We start from the raw sequence: 23,193 nt of genomic DNA, 5'->3' as shown, positions 1-23,193 counted from the left end.
ACTTGTTCAAAATCATAATTTAATGCCTCTATCAATATATAAAACCAGCAAATTACATAAAATAAAATAAAATAAAATAAAACTAAAGATATATAATTGCAGTACATGTCACGGCACAACAATAAGGTGAAAAATAATGAAAGTGAATTTGAATTAATCACAAATATTTTATATTCATATCATATCAACAAAAAATGTCATCGAAGAATGTAATGAGATGGTTCTTTCATATTTAGCTAAAGATCTCGAATTTGAGCCTCTAGAATTAACGAAGAAACCCCTCGTAGAAGGCCATGTTGGATAATTCCAGTGATCCCATGAGTTAATTTTGTTACCAACCTCTTTACTATACAACTTTTCTATTTAGTGCATAAAAGTTATTTGTAGTAAAATTGCTGACTAAAAATATGAATAAGAAAGTACTCAACCATTAAAAATCACTTAAAAATATATATAAGATGTGGAAACATGAGAAACATTAAATTACCTCCTCATTAGTTATCCAAGTAAATTAGAATAAGAATAAGAATCCAAACAGCTAGAATATAAGAAATAAACAGATTAATTAGAGGATAAACTGTTGGGAATATAATAAGAACCAAGCCATCGTTATGAATTAATTATGTATTATAATTTTATCATCATAAAATGTAGTACAGTACTAAATAGTAGGGGAAACGAAAGAAACAATATTGAATAAAATAACGTACAAATAACACGAAGAGCTAGAAAGGATAGTGGAATCATATTTTTGGGACCTGAATCAGACAGGGAAAAACGAAAATACTTACCAATAGAAATGTAGTTAGATCCAAATATTACAAGAAATGACAATAAAAGAAAATGAAAAAGCAAAATCGCATTTTAATTGCTATCATCAAATTAACTTCTAACGGGCTATAGTAAAAACATGCTTGTTCAATGTATAATATGCTAGAACACGTATGTGAATCAACTCCATAAATATTATATACGGTATTCTGTTATGTTCTTAGGGTTAAAAATGAGAATTAAACGAAGTGAATCAAACACAATGAGAACTGAAGGGGGATTTTATTAATATTCAACCAGTATACAATTGATATACACTCATTGATACAATAATGGAACTCGAAATCAAGGTAATTCCATTAATGGTTGAACTCCATGATAAGACCTAGAATTGAGAAGAAGAAGAAGAAGAAGAAGAAGAAGAAGAAGAAGAAGAAGAAGAAGAAGAAGAAGAAGAAGTTAGAGGATAGAAGAATTAGAGAGAGGAGGAATTTAGAAGGAAGAAGATTTGGATTGTACCAGATCATAACTGATTTGGGCCAGCTGGATTAGTTGTTGATATAGACATTCAACAACTTAACTGCTGCTCTAATCTGAGCCGTTGAAGCTCATTAAGTGAGATCTAATCATGACCCTTCCTTGTGCTGATGCATGAATAGCTGGACCACCCACTTCCTGCCACGTGGCTCCCCTTCACTTATTCCTTAATATTGTAAATCCCCCAAATTGAATTGTAAATCCCCAAATTGAGTCTCAGATCCTTAATTTCTCCTTATTTCTCTGATTCATTACAATACCCCACCCTTCAAATTGACCTTGTCCTCAAGGTCGAAGCTGTGCCACAAAATCGGGGAATTGACCTTCGATAAATCCCCAATCTTCCCATGTTGCCTCATCTGCAGAGAGGTTAGACCAATGGACCAAAACCTGGACCGTCGCGGCATTGTTCGCCTTAACCAAACGTCGACGGAGGATAGCCAACGGTTGTATCAGTATACGACCATCGGTGCCACACGTGGGTAGCTGCGACTGGGTGACGATGGCAGGTCCTATCCGCTTCTTCAACTGCGAGATGTGGAACACTGGGTGAATACGCGACCCTGGTGGCAATTCGAGCCGGTAAGCCACTACTCCCACCCTCTCCAGTACTTTATAAGGTCCATAATACTTTACACTGAGCTTTAAATTCTTGCGAATAGCAACTGTTGCCTGTTTGTACGGTTGCAGCTTTAAGTAAGCATAGTCCCCCACCTGTAGAACACGATCAGATCTGTTCTTATCTGCGAAAAACTTCATGCGAGCCTGAGCTTGGTGTAAGTTGTCACGTAACTGTTGGAGAAGGTGTTGTCTTTGAGTAAGGCAAACTCCTGTTGGGCTGTGGCTTGAATGGGGTAAAGAACCCATGGAAATCTGGGGTGGGGCAAAGCCATATAGTGCTTCAAAAGGGGTAGATTTCAGGGATGTATGGTGGTTAGTATTGTACCACCATTCAGCCAATGGTAACCACTTAAGCCAGTGCTTAGGATTGGCAAACACCATAGCTCTTAGATAGGATTCCAAACATCTATTTAGCCTTTCAGTTTGACCATCCGTTTGTGGATGATAAGCTGTAGACATGGTGAGCTTAGTACCAAGGGACTTGAATAGCTGCTGCCAAAAGTGGCTAGTGAAGATAGCATCTCGGTCAGTCACTATGGTCTTAGGGAGACCATGTAACCTGTAAATTTCCTGCAGGAACAAGTCAGCCACTCCTTTAGCTGTATAGGGGTGTTGCAAGGATAGAAAATGCCAGTATTTTGTAAGCCTGTCTACAACAACCAAAATAGAGTTCTTATGCCCAGATGAGGGCAATCCTTCAATAAAATCCATGGCAATGTCCTGCCATGGTAATTCTGGTATAGGAAGAGGCTGGAGAAGGCCTGGAGATAAAATATTCTCAGTCTTGACCCTTTGACACACATCACAAGTAGCAACCCAAGCGCAGATGTCAGCCTTGAGATTTGGCCAATAGAAAATCATATGAATCCTTCGATATGTACCCAATTGCCCTGAGTGACCACCCAAGGGAGAGGAGTGAAATGCAGAGAATATCTTGGTTCTGAGGTTTGTAGCCCTTCCCACATAAATCTTCCCTTTATATCTGATGATGCTTTGATGTAGAGTATAGTTTGGTTTGCTGGTAGGATCAGTGATAAGCTCAGTTAGCAGTTGTTTGGATGTAGGGTCATGCTCATAGCTCTGTGTCACTTCTAACATCCATGTGGGTTCCACCCTAGTAATTGCATTTAGTGTAGCAGCATCCTCTTGCCTCCTGGACAAGGCATCGTCCTCTTGCCTCCTGGACAAGGCATCGGCCACCCTGTTCTCTGTCCCTCTCTTGTATTGCACTTCATAATCCAGTCCTAAGAGCTTAGTAAGCCCTTTCTGTTGTAAGGCGGTGCTAACTCTTTGCTCTAGCAAGTACTTTAGGCTATGATGGTCTGTTCTAATAATGAAATGAGCCCCTTGAAGGTAATGCCTCCATCTATCAACAGCACATAGGACAACCATATATTCTTTCTCATAAGTGGACAACCCCAAGTGCTTTGGAGCTAATGCCTTACTGAAATAAGCCAAGGGTCTCCCTTCTTGCATCAGTACAGCTCCCATACCCTTGGAGCATGCATCAGTTTCTATTACAAAGGTTTTAGTGAAATCTGCTAATGCTAAGACAGGGGAAGTAGTCATAGCAGTCTTCAATTGTTCAAAGGACAAGGCAGCCTCATCATCCCATTGAAATGCATTCTTCTTAAGCAAATTAGTTAGGGGCCTACTAATGATACCATAAGACCTCACAAATCTTCTATAGTACCCAGTAAGACCAAGGAATCCCCTCAACGATTTTAAGGACTTAGGTACTGGCCAGTGTGACATTGCTTCTATCTTGTTTGGATCAGTAGATACTCCCTCTCCACTAATAATGTGACCCAAATACTCTACTCTGTTTTGACCAAATGCACATTTAGACAATTTAGCAAATAGTTGCTCTTTTCTCAGAATTTTCAATACTATCCTAAGATGAACTAGATGCTTTTGGACAGTAGGGCTGTAAACCAGTATGTCATCAAAAGATACCAGCACAAACTGTCTCAAATGATCTCTAAACACATGGTTCATAAGACTTTGGAAAGTAGCAGGGGCATTGGTCAAGCCAAATGGCATAACCTTGAACTCATAGTGCCCTAGGTGAGTCCGGAAAGCTGTTTTGTGCACATCCCCGTCAAACATCCTAATTTGATGGTAACCAGCCCTTAGGTCAATTTTAGAAAAAATACTAGAACCATGAAGCTCATGTAGTAAGTCATCCACTAGTGGAATAGGGAATTTATCCTTAATAGTCATTTTATTGAGTTCCCTGTAATCAATGCAAAATCTCTAACTCCCATCCTTATTTTTAACTAGAAGGACCGGTGAAGAGAATGGAGAATGGCTAGGCTGAATTATGCCATTTTGCACCATGTCCTTCACTTGTTTTTCAATTTCATTTTTTTGAAAGAAATTGTACCGGTAGGGTCTAATGCTCACTGGTGCAGAGTCAGGCTTCAGTGGAATATAGTGGTCATGTTGTCTTCTGGGTGGAAGTGATGTAGGCTCCAAAAATACATCAGGAAACTGCTCCAAGATTTGAGCAATATCTTCAGGGATATTTTTCTCTTCCTGTGCTTTTGTTGCTGATAAGGTGAATAAATGTGCCCATATGGCTTGCCCTTTCTTACACAATTGCTTTACCCCATTAGCAGTCATAACCTTGAGTTCTGCTTGATGGTAAATGCCCTTAAGTTCCACCCTTTTCCCTTTATGTGAAACTTGTATTTTATATTCTTCAAAGTCTAGTAGCACAGGATTGTGTGCTCTCATCCAATCCCCACCCAGTACCATATCATTACCCCCTAGTTTGAGGATCCTGAATGTGTCCTCAAATTCTATCCCTTGAATCTTCCATTTGAAATTTGGACAACAGTATCTGCTCATTAGATGTCCACCATTTGCCACAGTCACTCTCATGGTTGAAGCCTCTTTGATGTGACACCCCACTTTCTTAGCAGTTTCCATATCCAAGAAACTATGTGTGCTTCCTGAATCCACCAGAAGTGTTAATTTGTTCTTTTTAGCTTCCCCCCTTAAGGATATAGTGTTGGGAACTTCAGTGCCTGACAAGGCATTTAAACTGATAGTCCCTTCTATGATTTCCTCTTCTGGTATCTCCATCTGCTCTTCCACTTGTTCCCCTATCACTCCATCTTGACCCTCCTCTCCTGATTCCATGTAGGCATCCATTGCATTAAGTTGTTTAGGTCTACAAACATGGCCTTGATGATACTTTTCCCCACATTTGTAACACAGTCCTTGGGCTCTCCTAGTTTCAAATAACTTGTCTCTTTGGTTACCGCCACTGTTAGTTCCTCCATTTCTATAGCTTGTCATAGTACTAGTGTTTCCCCATTGGGAAGAGTTACTTGGAACTGTGGTCCTACTCCATTGGTTCCTCCCTTTCTTGATCTGAGCTTCTATCGTATTCTCTTGGTGCCTAGCTTTTTCTATAGCTTTGGAGAAAGAATAGGGATCCAAAAGTTTTACTGTATGCCTTATGTCATCTTTTAACCCCTCAATGAAGAATTCTAAAAAGAACTCTTCAGGTATGCTGGGGTTCCTGATCAACACCCATGTTTTCAACTCCTCAAACTTCTCTAGATACTCATCGACAGTTCCTTTTTGTTCTATTTTCTTGAATTCTCTGATTAGGTTTAACTTGCTATTTTCTGATCCTTCAAATCTTTTACAAATCTCCTCAGTAAATTCAGACCAACTAACCCTTCCTTTACTGACATGATAGGAAAAGAACCAAGATTCGGCCTTACCATTGAGGTGGAGAACTGCTGATTCTAGCTTTTGCTGAGGGTCTGTGATGTTATGGTACTGAAAATACCTGTTACATTTGCGCAACCACGAGCATGGATCAACACCTTCGAAGTATGGAAACTCAACCTTAGCACTGAATCCATTACCGTAGGGTGGATTCCTCCCAATTGGTGGTTCAGAGATATCTCTTTCTCTGCTACTACTACCATGTGAATTCACATGTACAGTTTCTGTTGGTTTGTTCCCCAAAATGCCTTGGTGGTTGGACTGCAAATTCCCCAAATTGAATTGTAAATCCCCAAATTGAGTCTCAGATCCTTAATTTCTCCTTATTTCTCTGATTCATTACATATTCATTGAAAAGAGATATATAAACATTAGATGAAGTAGATGATGAACCAGAATATGATCAATCATGCCAAATGTTGCCGCTACACTCTTTCACCTATTCATGTGAAGATACAAATTATAGAGAAAGACATGTTTTATGAAATTAGATTTTTTTTTTTTTAAGATTAACCAAATTTTAAGAAGACAAATTTGCTATTGTCAAGACCTTTTGAAGAAAACACATGGATGGGTAATTTAATCATCATTATCAGACCTCAAAAGAAAAATAAAAACCTCCCACAAAATATGTAAAATTTCAGTATTATGCTAGTGAGAAATTTAAATAACACTAATGAATGCATTATTACCCGTTCAAGAACATCTGGAGGAAGAAAAGTAAGGGCCAAGAGGAGGACATTCTTAGTTGGTTGGCTGTTGAAGAAGCCCCATATTTCTACGTTGTAATATTGTTTTATTGCATAATTAATCACCAAATTAATGACATCGACTTTTTAGCTTTCTAAACTGAAAGAGACTTGGTAATTAAGAGAATTAATGTGATTAAAAATTTACTTCTAGGTTCTCTAATATAGAATATAAGTAGAAAAAATTAAGAAAAATGCCAAAAAAATGAGAAAAAAGATAAATGTGATCCTTGGCAAAAGAGAGGTGTCACATCACTCTTCTCTTGCCTAGCTTTATATTATATATAGATTAATATCCCTTTGGTTTTTATTATTGTTGTAAGTGGTTTTCACTCAAAATTTAATGTACTATTTTATGTATAGTATTATGACCCATTTGATTGATAGAGACACACTATTTGTTTTTTGTTTTTTTTTGTTTTTTTTTTTTAAAGTTTTGGTTCCACCAGAACTCAACAAAACATTCGCAAGGCCAACTTGAATAAAATTCAGCAACTTCAACTTTTTAAAGATTGTTTTTTATATAGAATAACGTCTCTAAAAACTGTTCAGTAGATATAATTGAAACTCTATGCGAACTTTATTTCTTTCCATGTCAATTGCTATATAATATTGATTTTTCAACATATATATCGTATATAATTTTTCCTAAATGAATTTTGTTGTTCCTTTTTATAAAAAATGACTTCACATTATAATGATGTTAGTAGACGAAAATATTCCTAAATATGTATAATATTTACTGTACAAAAACGTAAATGGTATATTTAATTAATTAGAGTCCAAACCAAATTCACATACTTTGATGCACTTTGTTGCAGAGTCTAAGTCTCTTATGAATAAAACTATTCTTGCAAATTATGACTTCTAATCGGTTGATTAATCATTCAAACATGGAGATTGAGAAGTCCCAATTTGATGCACTTTGAGATATGTATTCTATTTGATCTAGATGTCCCACTTCCGATAAATGTCTTGGCTTTATATACTTTCTCTCCTCATTTTTACTTGTCATGTGTTGACTTGATACATTCCTGTATTGACTTGGCACATTCTTAAAGAGTCATATAAAATGACAAATTTACCAACAACAACATACCAAGTATAATCCCATAAGTGGGGTCTGGGGAAGATAGAATGTACGTAGACCTTACCTCTACCTTTGGGGAACAAATTTACTATATCACCCCTAATTATTATTACTAGGTAATCTAATGATTGAAATCAATCAAAGATAGCTTAAAAGTTGTGCAGCCACTAACAATTCATTGAAGTTTTCAACCCAATAATTAATAGTAAGGGTAAAACAGATATGTAATAGTAAATTATCTTTTGATTTTTCAAACTGGACAAGTACAAATGGACATCTATTTTTAGTATACAAGTAAAAATGGACGGCGGGAGTATTTGTTTATACTAAGCTAAAGAGTCTACTTCCGCAATGTATTCAACTTTCTTCTCCAAATAAATGACCAATATTCTTTTAATTTTTCTTAATAATGATTTTCGGTATACAATGATTTTCACTAGCTCGATTCCTAATGTTGGATTATTTAAGTCCTAACATAATTTTCCACAGGGGTATAAACATAAAGGATATATACCAAAAACAACATTTTAATGGGAAATATTAAGTGGATATGATCAAATAATAATTTTGTACCTCATAAATCGATAATATGTAGTTTCAAATAATATTACCTCACATTGTTATGATTGACAGGGGATAACATGCGAGACACGTTCATAGATACTAGTTCTTTTAAAAGCATGAATATAAATGTTGGTTGACTAAAATATCCATCAAATATTGAAAGACTTTTATACTCTTAATAAGCTGTAATTACTATTTCTTATTGAACATACTAAACCTCATTCTAATACAAATTTGCATTGAATACCTTATGAATTAAGGTGTCCAATTTCTTATTGAAGTTCTAAAGCTATATTAATCCCACAACAACAACAACAACCCAGTGAAATCCCACAATGTGGGGTCTGGGGAGGGTAGAGTGTACGCAGACCTTACTCCTACCAAGGTAGGATGGCTGTTTCCGAGAGACCCTCGACTCAATAAAAACATAAAAAGAGGTCAGATACGGCTAAGAGATTCAAAGCGATATGGAAATGAAGTAACGCAAACGACACAGATAACATAGAATAATCAAAGCACAGGAAATAACAGATAATAGCATAATAGCATAAATTAGAGCACAAGAAATTATACTACGATAATGCGACTATTAATAAGGCAGGGTAATGAGACTATCTACTAGCCTTCTACCCTAATATGGGTCCTCCAAACCCTCCTATCTAAGGTCATGTCCTCGGTAAGCTGTAACTGCGCCATGTCGTGTCTAATTACCTCTCCCCAATACTTCTTTGGCCTACCCCTACCTCGTCTGAAACCATCCATGGCCAACCTCTCACACCTCCGCACTGGGGCATCCGTGTCTCTCCTCTTCACATGCCCAAACCATCTCAATCTCGCTTCTCGCATCTTGTCTTCCACCGAGGCCACTCCCACCTTGTCCCGAATATCCTCATTTCTAATCCTGTCACTCCTGGTGTGGCCACACATCCATCTCAACATTCTCATCTCAGCAACTTTCATCTTTTGAACGTGAGAGCTATATTAATCCCACCTAGATAAGAATACATGCAACAACCTTTTACATTAAAAAATAGGTTATACCCTGCATGCCTCTGTAGATATTTTCAGAACGTCTAAAGCCTACGGGTACATGGTAAACTTCATATTTTATTTTTGCAACTGTCATCATATACTTGCATCCATCTGTAGTAGGCTGTATATAAGCATGCATGTCAAAACTTTTTAAGGAGTATTTATTTTGAGCTTTTATACCACTTTAGGAAAAAATAATATAATTCGGCAAACTTCTCGAAAGGTATTATTTTGTCCCAGTTAAATTTTCTAACTTTCTGTTACTATTGGTTAAGATATTCTAACTCTTTGTTACTATTTATTAATAGCTATTGCCTCTCCTCATGAAACAATTATTAGATTTTTGCTTTGAAGTGAATCAACCGTAAAGATACATATGCATCTCCTTAATGCTTTTTTTTAAAATAAGATGTTTCACTTATTTTATAAATAAAAAAAGAGTAATATACCTACTAATCCTTACAAGTCTTTCTAAAATCAGCGGTAGATTTGTCTCTTTTTTTCATTGAACTTTGGACCAGAACCAAGGTGGAGAGTATACAAGTTCTCATACTTTTTACGAATAAGTATAGCGTGACGAATTATATAAAGTAAGAAAACAAGCACATGCTTTCTGCCATTATTTTGTTGATAGCTCAAGAAAATATTTTCTGAATATTAATGCGGTTAAAATTTACTATCTTTTGCACAAAATTTCTAAAGATTAACGTGGCAACACACGTCCATAGAGACTACTATAAAAAAAAAAACATAAATCTCCTACTAGCAAGACTAAAACCAAATTTGTGGACTTCATCACTACAAAAAAAGTATGAATTCAAGTAAATAATATAGATTCTTTAGCTAAAATAAATCTTTTAGGCGTATAATTGAATACATCAAGTGCATTTAGTGACCACTTCAAGATTTCATCACATTAAGCAATTAACAAAGGAGAGACCCCGTCTCCCAGTAACAATTTCTATACCTCGAAATTTCTATAAGGGGACAATTTTGCAGCAAATAGCTAGAGCAAAGGAAAAAATTCAACATCAAAAAGACATAATGCATATGCAATTGGCTATAATTAGAGACAGACACAATAATATTCTAGCTAAAAATCTCATTCAGGAAAAAGGATTATAGAAAATATAACCCACTTAGTCCTGATTACCAACAAAGAAACTGACATAAATTTATAAAAAGAACAAAAAAAATGGAGATCACACCAAGAGACAAATAGAACGAAAAAGGACAAACATCGAAAAAGTGAAGACCCATATCCTAATTATGACGAAGAAGACCAATGCACCAAACAGATAGCTCGGGGTAGGCATTCGATTCTTCTGTTCAGTTTTACGAATTTCAATTTAGTTCTTCGACTTTTGATTACTATTTATTAGTGCATATGTTATGTCCAACATCAATACTAATATGTGCTGATGTGGAGTTTAAACAGCCTTAGACTCTCCACTTTAATAGCTAGCTTTTAGGGTATGGTTCTCCTAAGATTATTACAACATACTGAACTATATCAATTCTTCACTATGGGCCTAATTAATGAGCTATTCTTTTCTAATTCAAAATGGATTATTCTTTTTATTCAAATAAACCCAAGCTTTGAAATAAAGACAAAATTAAAGCTTGTATGGTCTTAATCAAATGTACTAGTACTATACTCGGAGTCCGCAACTTAAATGACCCAAAAAGTGAAATTTGAAACCAAAATAACCCATTAAAAAAAAAGATATAAGTACCTTTTGCGCACTAATTTAGTGCGCAATAGGACTGAACTGTAACTTTACAGTTAAGTCCTATTGCGCACTAAATTAGTGCGCAATAGGGGTCTAAAAAAAGGGGGCCCTTCTTCTTCCCCACTGATCGGTCCCCCCATTTTTTTAAAAATCAAAACCGCCATTATCAAGCAAAAAGACCGTGGTCCCACATCAAAGAATGTCCTTTTCATATTGTTTTTTAACCCGAAAGTCGATATTCTTGGTTTATTCAAGGCAAGGAACAAGTTTCAAAGCTTGGATTTCGGAATAAAGCGGCATCGAACTCGGATTTCAAAAACTCAAAAACAATCTTCAATCTAGGTATTTTACTATGAATTTTCTATTACATTGTTAAATATATTATTATTATCCTAAGCATGATTATTGTGTAATAGTTACGGATTTCGAAAAAAAAAAACTTTTACGCAATTTTTTCTTGCGCAATTGGGGGCTGTCCACTACCCATTTTTTCGTTATTTTTTTAAAATTTTTATTAATTATTGTTAATTGTTAGTTAGTTAATTGTTTATTTGTTAATTATTTATTTAGTATTTGTTAATTTTTTGTTAGCTAATTTTTTATTTGTTAATTATTTATTTGGTATTTTTTAATTATTTGATTAGCTAATTGTTTATTTGTTAATTATTTATTAATTGTTTGATTAGCTAATTGTTTATTTGTTAATTATTGTTAATTGTTTGCAAGATTATTGTTAATTATTGTTAATTGTTTACAAGATAATTGTTAATTATTTGATAATGAATTGTTAATCTTTATATTTTTATTTGAGAATGATTTGTTAATTGTTTGATTAGCTAATTGTTTATTGTTTGATAATGAATTGTTAATCTTTATATCTTTATTTGTTATTTTATTTATTTGTTAATTGTTTGATTAGTGCTAATTAGAAATTGAACATCCTTAGTTTAGGATTGAACGTCCTTAGTTTAGGTTTGAACATCCTTAGAAATCCTTAGTTTAGGATTGAACATCTTTAGTTTAGAATTGAACATCCTTAGTATAATTTTTCGATAAAAGATTACATAATTAATATTACATGTTAATGATTAATTAAAAATGCGTAAAACATATACGACACCTCCATGGATGCCGACCCCTTTCATCCGGGGCCCTTCGAGCCAGAGGTACTTCATCTACAGCAGCATCATAGGTCTCAGCTAGTATGCGATGAGGATGTAGCTGCCAACCGCTTGTTCCATCCCCAGTTGATGGAACAAGAATGGGATATTTTAGGCGCTCGACCCCCACATCGTCGCGTCTTAGATATACTATATCAGAGCAGTATCTACCGTTGCGTCGCTGCTGGTTAGGTACAACATGATAGGGCTCTTGTGACGGCCATGATTGAGCGATGGCGACCGGAGACCCATACATTTTATCTCCGCACTAGTGAGGCCACCATCACCCTTCAGGATGTGGAGGTCATTTATGGTCTACAGGTAGATGGACACGCGTTGTATATTGAGGAGCCTCAGCAGATGCCGTCGTATCGGGAGGAGTTGACTAGGCTCATTGGTTTCGTGCCTCAAGAGGGTGATATATGGGGACAGATGTCACGACCCAACCCCGTAGGCCGTGACTGGTGCCCTAGTTGGGCATCCTGACGTACTTATTCAATCGAATCACACACAAATAGCATGTACGCCATAAATACTATATGCCGTTTCAAACCATATCAAACTGTTCAAACACATCTCAACGCAACCGTATGCGGATATATATATATATATGTCAAAAATCCGACAAGGCTATCAAATGGCACAACGACCCAAAACATATACAGAATGCACGCCGACAAGGCTGCCATAAACATATACAAAATGCACGCCGACGAGGCTGCCATAACGAGTAGAATCATATAAACACAACTGAACAGAAGTAGGCACACACACCCACAAATACGTCTACAGACCTCTAACAGACCAAACGAATCATATGGCGGGACAGGCCCCCGCCGTACCCCTGAACAAATATATACGTACATAGCGAACAAGATATATATACCAAAAGTGTATGCTCTGAAATGAGAAGAGCACTCCAACAGCAGAAGAGGGTGTCCTAAACTGGTGGATCACTAAACTGTACGTCTGTACCTGCGGGCATGAAACGCAGCCCCCGAAGAAAGGGGGTCAGTACGAAATATGTACTGAGTATGCAAAGCAGAATGTACAGAAAGCAAATCTGAGACATAAACGAAATGGAAGTATCAAACATATGTGCAAATCCAACATATCAAAATTTGTTTACTTTTAAAAACATGTAAGTCATGCATCGGGTACAGAAGAATATGGTCGCCCACCCGTCGATGGCGCCATAACACAGCATACCACCAGAAAGTCCCAAATCTCCGTATCCCCATCACATATCACATCACAACATAACTCCATACACAGCATAACACCAAATATAGGTGGAACCCGACCCGCTTTTGCGAGTAGCTCGGTGAACCATAAACACAACATAACTCCGGAGTATATCAAAATGCGCACGATAACAGAACCGGCCCGGGACTCGGCGAAAGGAATAACAGAATGCACGAATAGAGTCGTGAGTAGTCATATGCATAAAATCATTATCATAAGTTCAAACATAAGTAAAATGATCATGTTTGAAATCGGAATAATAATCATACCAAATTCTTTCAAAGATTCTCCGAATTTCATAAAGGAAAGTCGCGGGACCCACGGACGGGAATTTACCCAAGTCGGGCCCGCTTATGGAAAGCATACTCATTATACATAATGCAAACTTTTATAAAAATTATTGGAGCAACCCGAGCATTTATGTGGAAGGTATGTCATTCAGAAATTTCGAAGTTCTTTAAAGTGAAACCTTTTGCGCAAAGTTCGGAAAGCGATTGTTTCAAATACATAAAGGTTCATATTTCATCAAATCATACATAAGAGTGCCAAGGAATATATATATATATATATATATATATATATATATATATATAGACCATATCATGCTCAGATTTCGGATTTGGAATTTCCTTAAGGCTCTAATCTAGCCTATGTAAAACTAAGGCATGACAAAAAGAAAGGAGGTTGCTTTACATACCTCATACGCACTCCAAAATAGCCAATCTAAAGTAAATCCCAATCTACGCCTCGGGTTCCCCAAGGTCTACAAATACGCCAACGAATACCAAACATTAGCTAAGGGCACTTAAGCCATTCATTCCAACTATTCATTAAATTCTACAGAAAATTCGGCAGCATTTCCCCTGTAAATAGGCCAACCCGAGAATTTAACTCGCTCAAAATCAACAACAACAACCACAATAACCAACCTAGTAACATCGATAATCAATTCGAAAGGCAAAACAACATTAGTAGCTCTCTTTTACACCATTCGACAACTTTCCAAATATTCAATTCAACGGCTTACATTCAAGCCGCAATATCGCTCACACATTTAATTATTAACCCAAATCCTTACCAACAATATTCAAGGGCATTCTAAACAATTTACATAATATTTCCAACAATCCAACAATTTGCTCCAAACGTGGCCGAAAACAGCCCCCTAAACCGTGAGCAGCCCCCTTTTCACACTCCTCATTTTCAAGTCATGTTTTGTATCACAATCCACAATATATCGATGTCATTTTTCACAAATATACGACTTACATCAAACGCACAATAAGACTCAAATCAGCCCACAAAATCTCAACATCAATCTTGAGTTATTAATTGCTCATTTCCAACTAGAATTCATAACGACGACAATTAAAACGTTAAGCGATACTAATGCGATCTTCGACATATTATATGACCCACATTCGTCCCCACTACACACACACACACACACACACACACACACACACACACACATATATATATATATGTTAATGGTTCTCATATATAAGGATTGCATTAAATGCACAAAGTTCTCCAAATCAGTCCGCAACGCTTACTATATCAATTTGGGACATTAAACTCTCATTTCCAACATAAAAGTCATCACAACACCCATTCAAACGCTAAGCGACGTTAAGGTGCCCTTTGGCATATAGCGTGACTCATGTTCATCTATCACTACTCATATATATGATTCTTAGCCATCCTACACACTACAACAATTTAACATACTACAAGGAATTAATTTATCAACTCAATTACACAACACACACATACACCTCACACGGCCAACATACCAAACACACGACCCAACTTCAACATTCCATATTTCATGATTTTTATCCATTTTAGCATACTACGATATGCATACAACATTTATAACTCAACAACAAGATTAGAACTCACCTTCCTTTTTCAATCCACCAAATAGGCTAGGGTTTGCAAATGGGCAAAATGAGTAGTTGGATGACCCAAACAATACTTCCACGCTACTTAGGGACCTCAATATAGTGGGTTTACACCAAGGAATTATTTTTGGAGTGGCTTGAAATGGGGTTGGATTTTTCTATGGTTTGGCCGAGAATGGTGGAGTTTTTCACCTTCTTGATCTATTTTTTCTAAGTGTTGTACAATGAGAGAAGATGACTTAAGGTCATCTTTTTTTTTTTAAGTCCCACAAAATATCTCTTATTGTCTTTGGCCCACACAATGTGTTGGACCAATTAAAATTGGCTACACAATGTGTGGGGACCATTCAATATACAAGGCCACCATGGCATTTTTGCACAACATTTTTAATTCCAATTTTATGAATTGTGGTCCCAATTTTTCCTAAGTGTTCAATGCCCACAATTTCATATATAACTTATGTCTCAAAATAAAATCAAAGGTCAAAAGTCCCGACTTCAAATCCCGGATTAGTCTTGGCCTTAAATTATCATAGTTAATCCGGGTTGTCCCAATGTATAAAAATACGGGACGTAACAACAGACTGCGGTGTCGATGCATTCCCTCTGTACTCACTTACGCCTCATAGACCTCGAGCATCCGATTACAGAGGACACACCTCAGGTGGATGTTGACCGACGTGCTCGTCTGTACCTTCTCATCATATTTGGAGGCATCCTGTTCCCGAACACATCGGGTTTCCATGTGAGCTTGAGGCATCTGCTGTTTCTGGAGCATCTGGGCGAGTTGGGATATTACAGTTAGGGCGCTACTGTTCTGGCTTACATGTATCTAAGATTCTGTCGAATGTCTATGGGCTTGAGAATCGATATCGCTGCATTTTGCGCGCTCCTCCAGGTAATATATTTAAGTGTGTGTAAATTTATTCTAAATATAGCTTTTTGAAACTACGACTAATAAAACATTTTTTTAATGACCTTTTCAGATATGGGTGTGGACTAGGATGAGGCCTTTTCAGCCCATAGCTACTGACCCTCCGCTTGACTATATTGTTGATATGGTACCATACACGCGGAGATGGACGAGAGGCGTAATCCGAGATGTAGATACGCACCACAGAGTTCTCCCGTTTAGGGATCAGTTAGATCGTATGACGGCGAACACGGTAAGTTTTTTTTATTTAACATTAGTATGTTATTTTATTTTTTTTACTATTTTAGGTTTTTATTGTTAACTAATTCAATTCTTTTTACAGGCTTTTATATGGACACCGTATGGTCAAATTTTGGATCAGCTGCCGACGTTTTGTAGGGCTGGTAGGCACACGTGGAGGTCGTGGTGTCCGTTGATACATATGGATATTGTTGAGAATTACGCGCCCGACCGCGTCTTACAACAAGTCGGCCATGTACAAAATATACCTGAGCCGGTTACTTGGGAGCACGACCATTATTCGGGGGACGAGCGTGCGACCGTCACTGATGCATGGCGGGCCTTTATGCAGCTCCAGGTCCACCGTTGGGATCAGAGGATGGGGACGCTAGCGGCGGTCGGACATGCGACTCCGGTCTAGATGTACATGGAGTGGTACACGCGGATCACTCGCAGCTTGATTGTCAACCTCGCGAGGCCTCGTACAGATGGTCGAGGATATGCATCATTCGCAGGATAGTATGGCGTTGGTAAGTTTTACTAGTCTTAAACTTAATTAATCGTCTTATGTATTACATTACAAATTTATTCAATTATTAATATTTGCAAACAAATGCAGCTATGGACCGTACAAAGGATGCGCTGGGAGAGCTTGGACCATATGGAGGCCCCCGAAACAGTGGGATATGCAGCGCAGATGGATCAGCTAGCCGAGGGTAGTATGCTACAGGCACAGAAGCTCAGACGTTTCGACGAGCATGTTCCAGAGGTCCCAAATCAAGCATCGGGTGATCGTGGTTGTGGTCATGCTGGAGGTGGTGGTGGCAGAAGGGGGGGAGGGGTGACAGAGTGGGTGGGGCCAGAGGGGCTGGTGGCCGTGGTGGTAGGGACAGAGGGGCTGGTTACAAAGGGGCTGGTCACAAAGGGGGTGGGGCCAGAGGGGCTGGTGGTCTAGTAGATGAGCTTGACGAGCATGCTCCAATTCCAGCTCCAGCCCAGCAGCCTCCATCGACTTCAGAGATCCCGTCGATTTCAAGGTGACCGTCGACATCTCTATATACACCAGATTTATTTTCAGATCACATGTTCTGGCCATCGTTCGTATAGCCGCTAGTTCGTTATCCACAGGGCGAGCGGCCAGTTCGTGATCTACAGGGTGGCATGGGAGCTGGACTTCGAGTCCTTATTCGAAGACTTCGACATGTTTCCGAGCCAAGATGTAAGTGTTTAAAATAAAAATTTTAACAAATTAAAATATTTATACTAATTATTATATAATTTTTCATTTCTTAGGTTCCAGCTCCAGCTCTGGCACCATCTATATCTCCGAGCCAAGATGTAAGTGTTTAAAATAATTATTTTAACAAATTAAAATATTTATACTAATTATTATATAATTTTCCATTTCTTAGGTTCCAGCTCCAGCTCTGGCACCATCTACATCTCCGAGCCAAGATGTAAGTGTTTAAAATAATTATTTTAACAAATTAAAATATTTATACTAATTATTATATAATTTTCCATTTCTTAGGTTCCAGCTCCAGCTCCGGCACCATCTACATCTCCGGCTCCGGGACCCGCTCAGGAGACTGCTGAGGAGCCAGCTTAGGAGCCCTCTCACCAGCCATCTCAGGAGCCCGTCGACACACATGTTTGATTCTTTATAATAAAATAATGTATTAATTAATTGTTTATATGTTATTTCATGTTTAGTTTAGAATAAATCTAAACTAAATTGTTTACATGTTATTTCAGGTTTATTCTTCTACGCCTGTGGACCCGTCTCCTGCTGAGATTGAGTCATTTCCTGAAGCTGATGACATTTCGGCCACCGTCGTCTCCCATAAGAAGCATATTTTCAACAAGGCCCCAAGGAAGGGAAGGCAAAATGATCATGCCATAGAGCATGTACGGATTAAGAGGAAGAAGGGGGTTGGAGATGATGGTGAGGGTGGTAGGGTTCGCCTTTGGCCTCGGGTTATTCTAAAGGCTCCCACGTGTGGGACCTAGGGGGATGGAGTGTAACACCTCGTAGCTTCGGGCTAAGATTTATCTCATAAGATGGGGGTATAATAAACCCAATTTTAGTAGTGTATAAATGATGTTTGAAACCCAATCAATACATGAGAAGAGTCTTTGGCAAAGCAAAGTTGAAAACCACTATACGGGGCATATTTGCAAGTGAGTTTATAGAAGGTCTTACTTCCAACGACCATAACCCCATTATTAAATTGTAATTTTGGAGAACTTCCTTGATGAAAGTTGTAGCCCTTTGAAATATCTTTCCAACGGTATATTATGGGCCTCAAACGGACATCTGTGCAAAGAGTTATGCCCGTTTTACTAAACAGTGTTCTGTCAGTTTACGGTGGAAACATACGGACCGTAAAAATTATACGGTGGAACATACGGACCGTAAAAATTATACGGGCGGTATATTCCAGCCGTATAATTGGTCCAGAATGTCCAAATCACTGGAATGATTATACGGTATGATATACGGTCCGTACAAATTGTACGGGACGTAAAATTGGACGTAAAATGGGTTTGAAAACAAGTTTAAAACTCCATTTAACACTTTCCACTTCATTTATTCACACCCCATTCACGAAAACTCACTCCAAATTCAGAGAGAACAAGTCCCAACCCTCAAAACCTTCCAAGGTAAGTTTTTATCATAATTCTAGGTTGAATCCAAGTCTCTAATCCCTTTCTAACTTGAGTAAACTCTTCTAATCCATAGAGTTAGGATTGGAACATTATTGTTGGATGTGGAAAACCCTAGAACCCGAATTCAAGAGGATTGGACTTCAAAAAGGTAATGTTTCTACTCCCTAATCATTTATAGTTGTGAATTGATGAATTCTTGGGAGAATAAAAAATGGGTTTGATAAAGAGAATTATATGAACTATGCTAGGGTTTTTGGGTTGTTGACTTGGGATTGTTGTATGCATATGGGTGATGAAGAATGATGTTAATTACATCTAATAGAGATTGTATAATCATATAGAAGTAATAGAATGGGGATTGGGTGAAGAAAACACCATTAATGAAGGTTGTGGAGCTTCATGCCCACCAAGTGTTTGATAAAATGCTTAGATGATCAAAGCTTGAATATTGTTGCTAATATAGAATCCCTATGACCTATATTGCTATAGATTAAAGTTGAAGGGATTGAAAGACATTGTGATACGCTCAAAAGCAAGAAGTCAAGGTATGTAGAACTTCCATCCACATGTGGGAATCTCTACGTTCTTCCCCATGATCCGTTTCGTAAAATCTATGAAGTTCAAATCCTAGGGCATTAAACCCAACATATTGGTAGCCCGTAATAATGTATGTATGTACATGAATTTGGTATCTATGTTCGTTATTGTATTCCTAATCTTCCATTACGGATATTAGGAATCCTAGCTTAATCCATGAATTCTTCCTCATGTGTTCTCATTACGTTTATATGAAACTTTATGATTTCATCCAGCAAGTTACAAGCATGTTTTCAAGAAAAGTATATATATATATATATATATATGATTTCGAACTATTGTTATTACTCATGAACCAAAAACATGTTTTGCAAGACTATGACAAGTTACCTTATGAAACTATACAAGCAAGTTATGATTCATGAAAACCATGTACAAGCAAGTTATGATTCATGAACATTATGTACAAGCAAGTTATGATTCATGATATACCATGGGCAGCAAGTGCCACTATTTTACATGTTTATGTTTTGGGAGTTGCATTGATTACCGAGGAGGGCTTCAGATAGCCTGAAACTACGTAGCCACCGTAGGATGAGGATCGCTCCACCCATGTCCCGGACGATCTCTCATAATGACTGGATCCTTTCATATTTTATTAAATCTCATGTTCCCTGGCAAAGACTAAGTGTTCTGCTGGCGGGACGCAAGCACCAGACCATGGATCGGTTATAAGTTATTGCTCTCCCCACTTATGATATTTTTACCATGTTTTATATATTTATATGTATGCACTCATGTTCATGTCCAGGTTTTCAGTTTCAGTTCTTATCATGTTATTCCATGTCCTATGTTATTTCTTTCAGTTGTTTTACATACCAGTACATTCAATGTGCTAACGTCCCCTTTTTATTGCCCGGGGGCCTGCATTTCACGATGCAGGTACTGATATACAGGACGACACATCTGCTCAATAGAACAACATTCGTATCAGCTTATTGGTGAGCCCCATCTCATTCGGGGTTTAGTCAACTTTTATTTTATGATTAATTATGCATCTAAAGGTATGCTGGGGGCCTTGTCCCAGTAAGTATGTTTTCCAGTCAGACTCATGATAGAGGTTTCATAGACTAGACAAGTCAGTTATGTCATGTCAAACATTTGGAGTCGTATAGCCATTTTGGCTCACTCATGTTTAAACAAGTACTTTATTAAGTATTATGACTTACTACATTTTATAAAGGCTCATCATGCATTCACGTTATATTCCGCTTATGTTATGCATTATGATGATTTAGCAAGTCATGTGGTTCGCTCGGTCACATGCAGTCAGGCACCGAGTGTCGTGTTATGTCCAGGCCATGGTTCGGGGCGTGACATGGAGATTGTGTATTTGTAAATAAAATGTACATTTTATGTTAATATTATATATTTTTTTTTGGTATTATTTTCTTAATGATAGTTAGTTATCTTAGTTTTTATTGTCGTTTAATAATAACTCGTGCGACGTCCTAGATTAATCAAAACCCTATAAAATAAAACACTTAAACCTAAAGATAACAAGTTTCCAAACAAACAAAACTTACTTCGGGCCACTTTACAATCCCTAAAACGACGATCCAAACGTATAGGTATACTTGATGTGATGAGCCTACATTATTGTTCGCATAAATATATATCAGGTCTATATAAAATATTGATATTTCGGCGATTTGAAACATGACTAATCTTTGGTCAAAGTACGGAAAAAACGTGAATTTCAAATTTTTTGGCCAAGAACAAAGGGTCGTGGCCGTTTTATTAAACCCCTGTTGCGCACTAATTTAGTGCGCAAAAGATACTTAAGTAACTTTTTTTTTAATGGGTTATTTTGGTCTCAAATGTCACTTTTTGAATCATTTACGTTGCCAACTCACTATACTCTATTAGATACTCACCTACTCACCTTCCCAACCCCCCCCCCCCCCCCCAACCCCATTAGGCAGTCAGAACAATCAAACCACATTAATGGAGGGAAAAAGAAGAGGTTAAGAAGATTAGAAACAGTTGGTGACAAAGGAAGAGCGACGAAGAAAGAAAAGAAAAATGCAAAGTTTATCCAGGTAGCTAGAGGAAAGTGACAAAGTAAATAAAATTTCTGTTAATGGGAAACCGAAGTCTTTAAAATATTACTTTGTTCGTCCCATTTTAGAGAGTCAACTAAGTATTTCTATGATCAGAATTTCTTTATACGTCTTTTAAGCATTTTAAGTTGTTAATTAGTATGATATATGGTATTTCTTCTGTCTTAGTTTGAGTGTTTTAGTTTAACCGAACATAAAAATTTAGTAATAAAGGGAGACTTTTGAATTGTGTGATATTAAATTAAAGATGTGCGTAATCCCTTAACTCATGTGGTCTTAAACTTATCATGTATGATGTTGGAATTGAAAAATTTACTAAATATAAAAGGAGATACTCTTTTTGAACAGACCAAAAAGAAAAGTACGACACTTAAATTGAGACGGAGGGAGTACTTTCTACGTAATTTTTAAATATATAATTTTTTATTCAAAAAATTTAAAGATTATATATCCGAATTCATGCTTAAAGTTTAAAAGTTTGAATCTCAAACTTCCAATTCATGTAGCCTAGTTTCAAAACTAAATCGGAGAATCGAAACCAATGAATCAAATCAATCCGGTTCGGTACGATTTTTCAATCTTTCGAGATTTATGTCCACAGTCCACTCTTGCTCAAGTGAAGACTAGAGAAAGAAAGAAATCTGTGAAGAGAGTAGTAATGGCACGTAAGAGTGAGAGAATATGCTTCCACACAGAGGGACAAAGAACAAGAAGAGAAGCAAAGAACTCCAATTTGAGGAAAAGAACACGTAAGGAACACAATAGCTGCACAAGTGAAATTCCAAAAACATCGTACCAACAACTCTCATTATTGTGGTTCTGCTCAACTGTTTTTTCAGTTTCCACACATCACGATTTCTCTCTTGCTTTTTGTGTTTGTATATGACGCGTTCAACAATGGTCAACCGAAGAAACCACCATCATCATCACAAAGAGAGCCTTGATCCATTCGTTATGTTTTATTTTAAGCTATAAGAGGTTGTTGGGTTCGATACTACATAACCACAATTTTTAGCAACACAAGTCATATTTGTCACAAAAATGGTTTAGGTTGAGATTTGAACCCGTAACCTCGAACAAGAAAATAATGCTCCAAACTAACGCTCCAAGTGAATCTCAGTATTAAGGGGTGTCATTTTTCTTTCTATATATCAGTTTATGGACATATATATAAAATAAAATTTTCCGATGAAGCGGTGTCGCTTGACACTCCTCGGATCAACGTGAGTCTAACCAGTGACGGAACTAGGATTTTTATTGAAGGGTGTCAAAATATAAAAAAATAAATATACGACGAAATTAAAGGGGTTCAACACATAGTATATATACATAAAAAATATTATTTTTACGTATTTACATAGTATAATTTTTTGGCTCCCTTCGATGCATGTGGCTCCGCCACTGAGTCCAATTCCTGTGTGACATTATATAATAATGAAAACAATTAAATATATTCAAACGGTGTCCTCATCAAAATAATACAATATAATATAATGCAACATAATACGATATGTTATAAAATATACGTAACAAGTAACAACCATCTAAACAGAA

At 37.1% G+C, this 23,193-nt stretch overlaps 1 protein-coding gene and 1 long non-coding RNA gene across 2 annotated transcripts; both read right to left on the bottom strand.

Moving 5' to 3' along the window:
• Positions 1-1,040: 1,040 nt before the first annotated feature.
• Positions 1,041-1,421, bottom strand: LOC132605247 (uncharacterized). Its single transcript, XR_009569115.1, has 2 exons — positions 1,291-1,421; positions 1,041-1,156 (listed from the first exon to the last, which is right to left on the bottom strand). It is a non-coding gene; the product is annotated as an uncharacterized LOC132605247 (long non-coding RNA).
• A 2,764-nt stretch (positions 1,422-4,185) lies between these two features.
• On the bottom strand, positions 4,186-12,260 carry LOC132608099 (uncharacterized). The gene is made up of 2 exons (XM_060322171.1): positions 12,015-12,260; positions 4,186-5,937 (listed from the first exon to the last, which is right to left on the bottom strand). Exons 1-2 carry the CDS (start codon positions 12,258-12,260, stop codon positions 4,186-4,188), a joined length of 1,998 nt encoding a protein of 665 aa, XP_060178154.1.
• Positions 12,261-23,193: the final 10,933 nt, after the last annotated feature.

This window comes from Lycium barbarum, chromosome 8, assembly GCF_019175385.1.
Source record: "Lycium barbarum isolate Lr01 chromosome 8, ASM1917538v2, whole genome shotgun sequence".
In the NCBI taxonomy this organism is placed as follows: Eukaryota; Viridiplantae; Streptophyta; class Magnoliopsida; order Solanales; family Solanaceae; genus Lycium; species Lycium barbarum.
The sequence above is the reverse complement of the archived record's forward strand: the minus strand, read 5'-3'. Positions and strand labels throughout refer to the sequence as shown.

Bases quoted from the DNA above. Each gene is read 5' to 3' on its own strand.
- LOC132608099 (XM_060322171.1), bottom strand. From the start codon at position 12,260: ATGTATGGGTCTCCGGTCGCCATCGCTCAATCATGGCCGTCACAAGAG. The intron at 5,938-12,014 runs GTACCTCTGGCT...GGGAATTTGCAG, and splicing joins ATGATGCTGCTGTAGATGAA to TCCAACCACCAAGGCATTTT.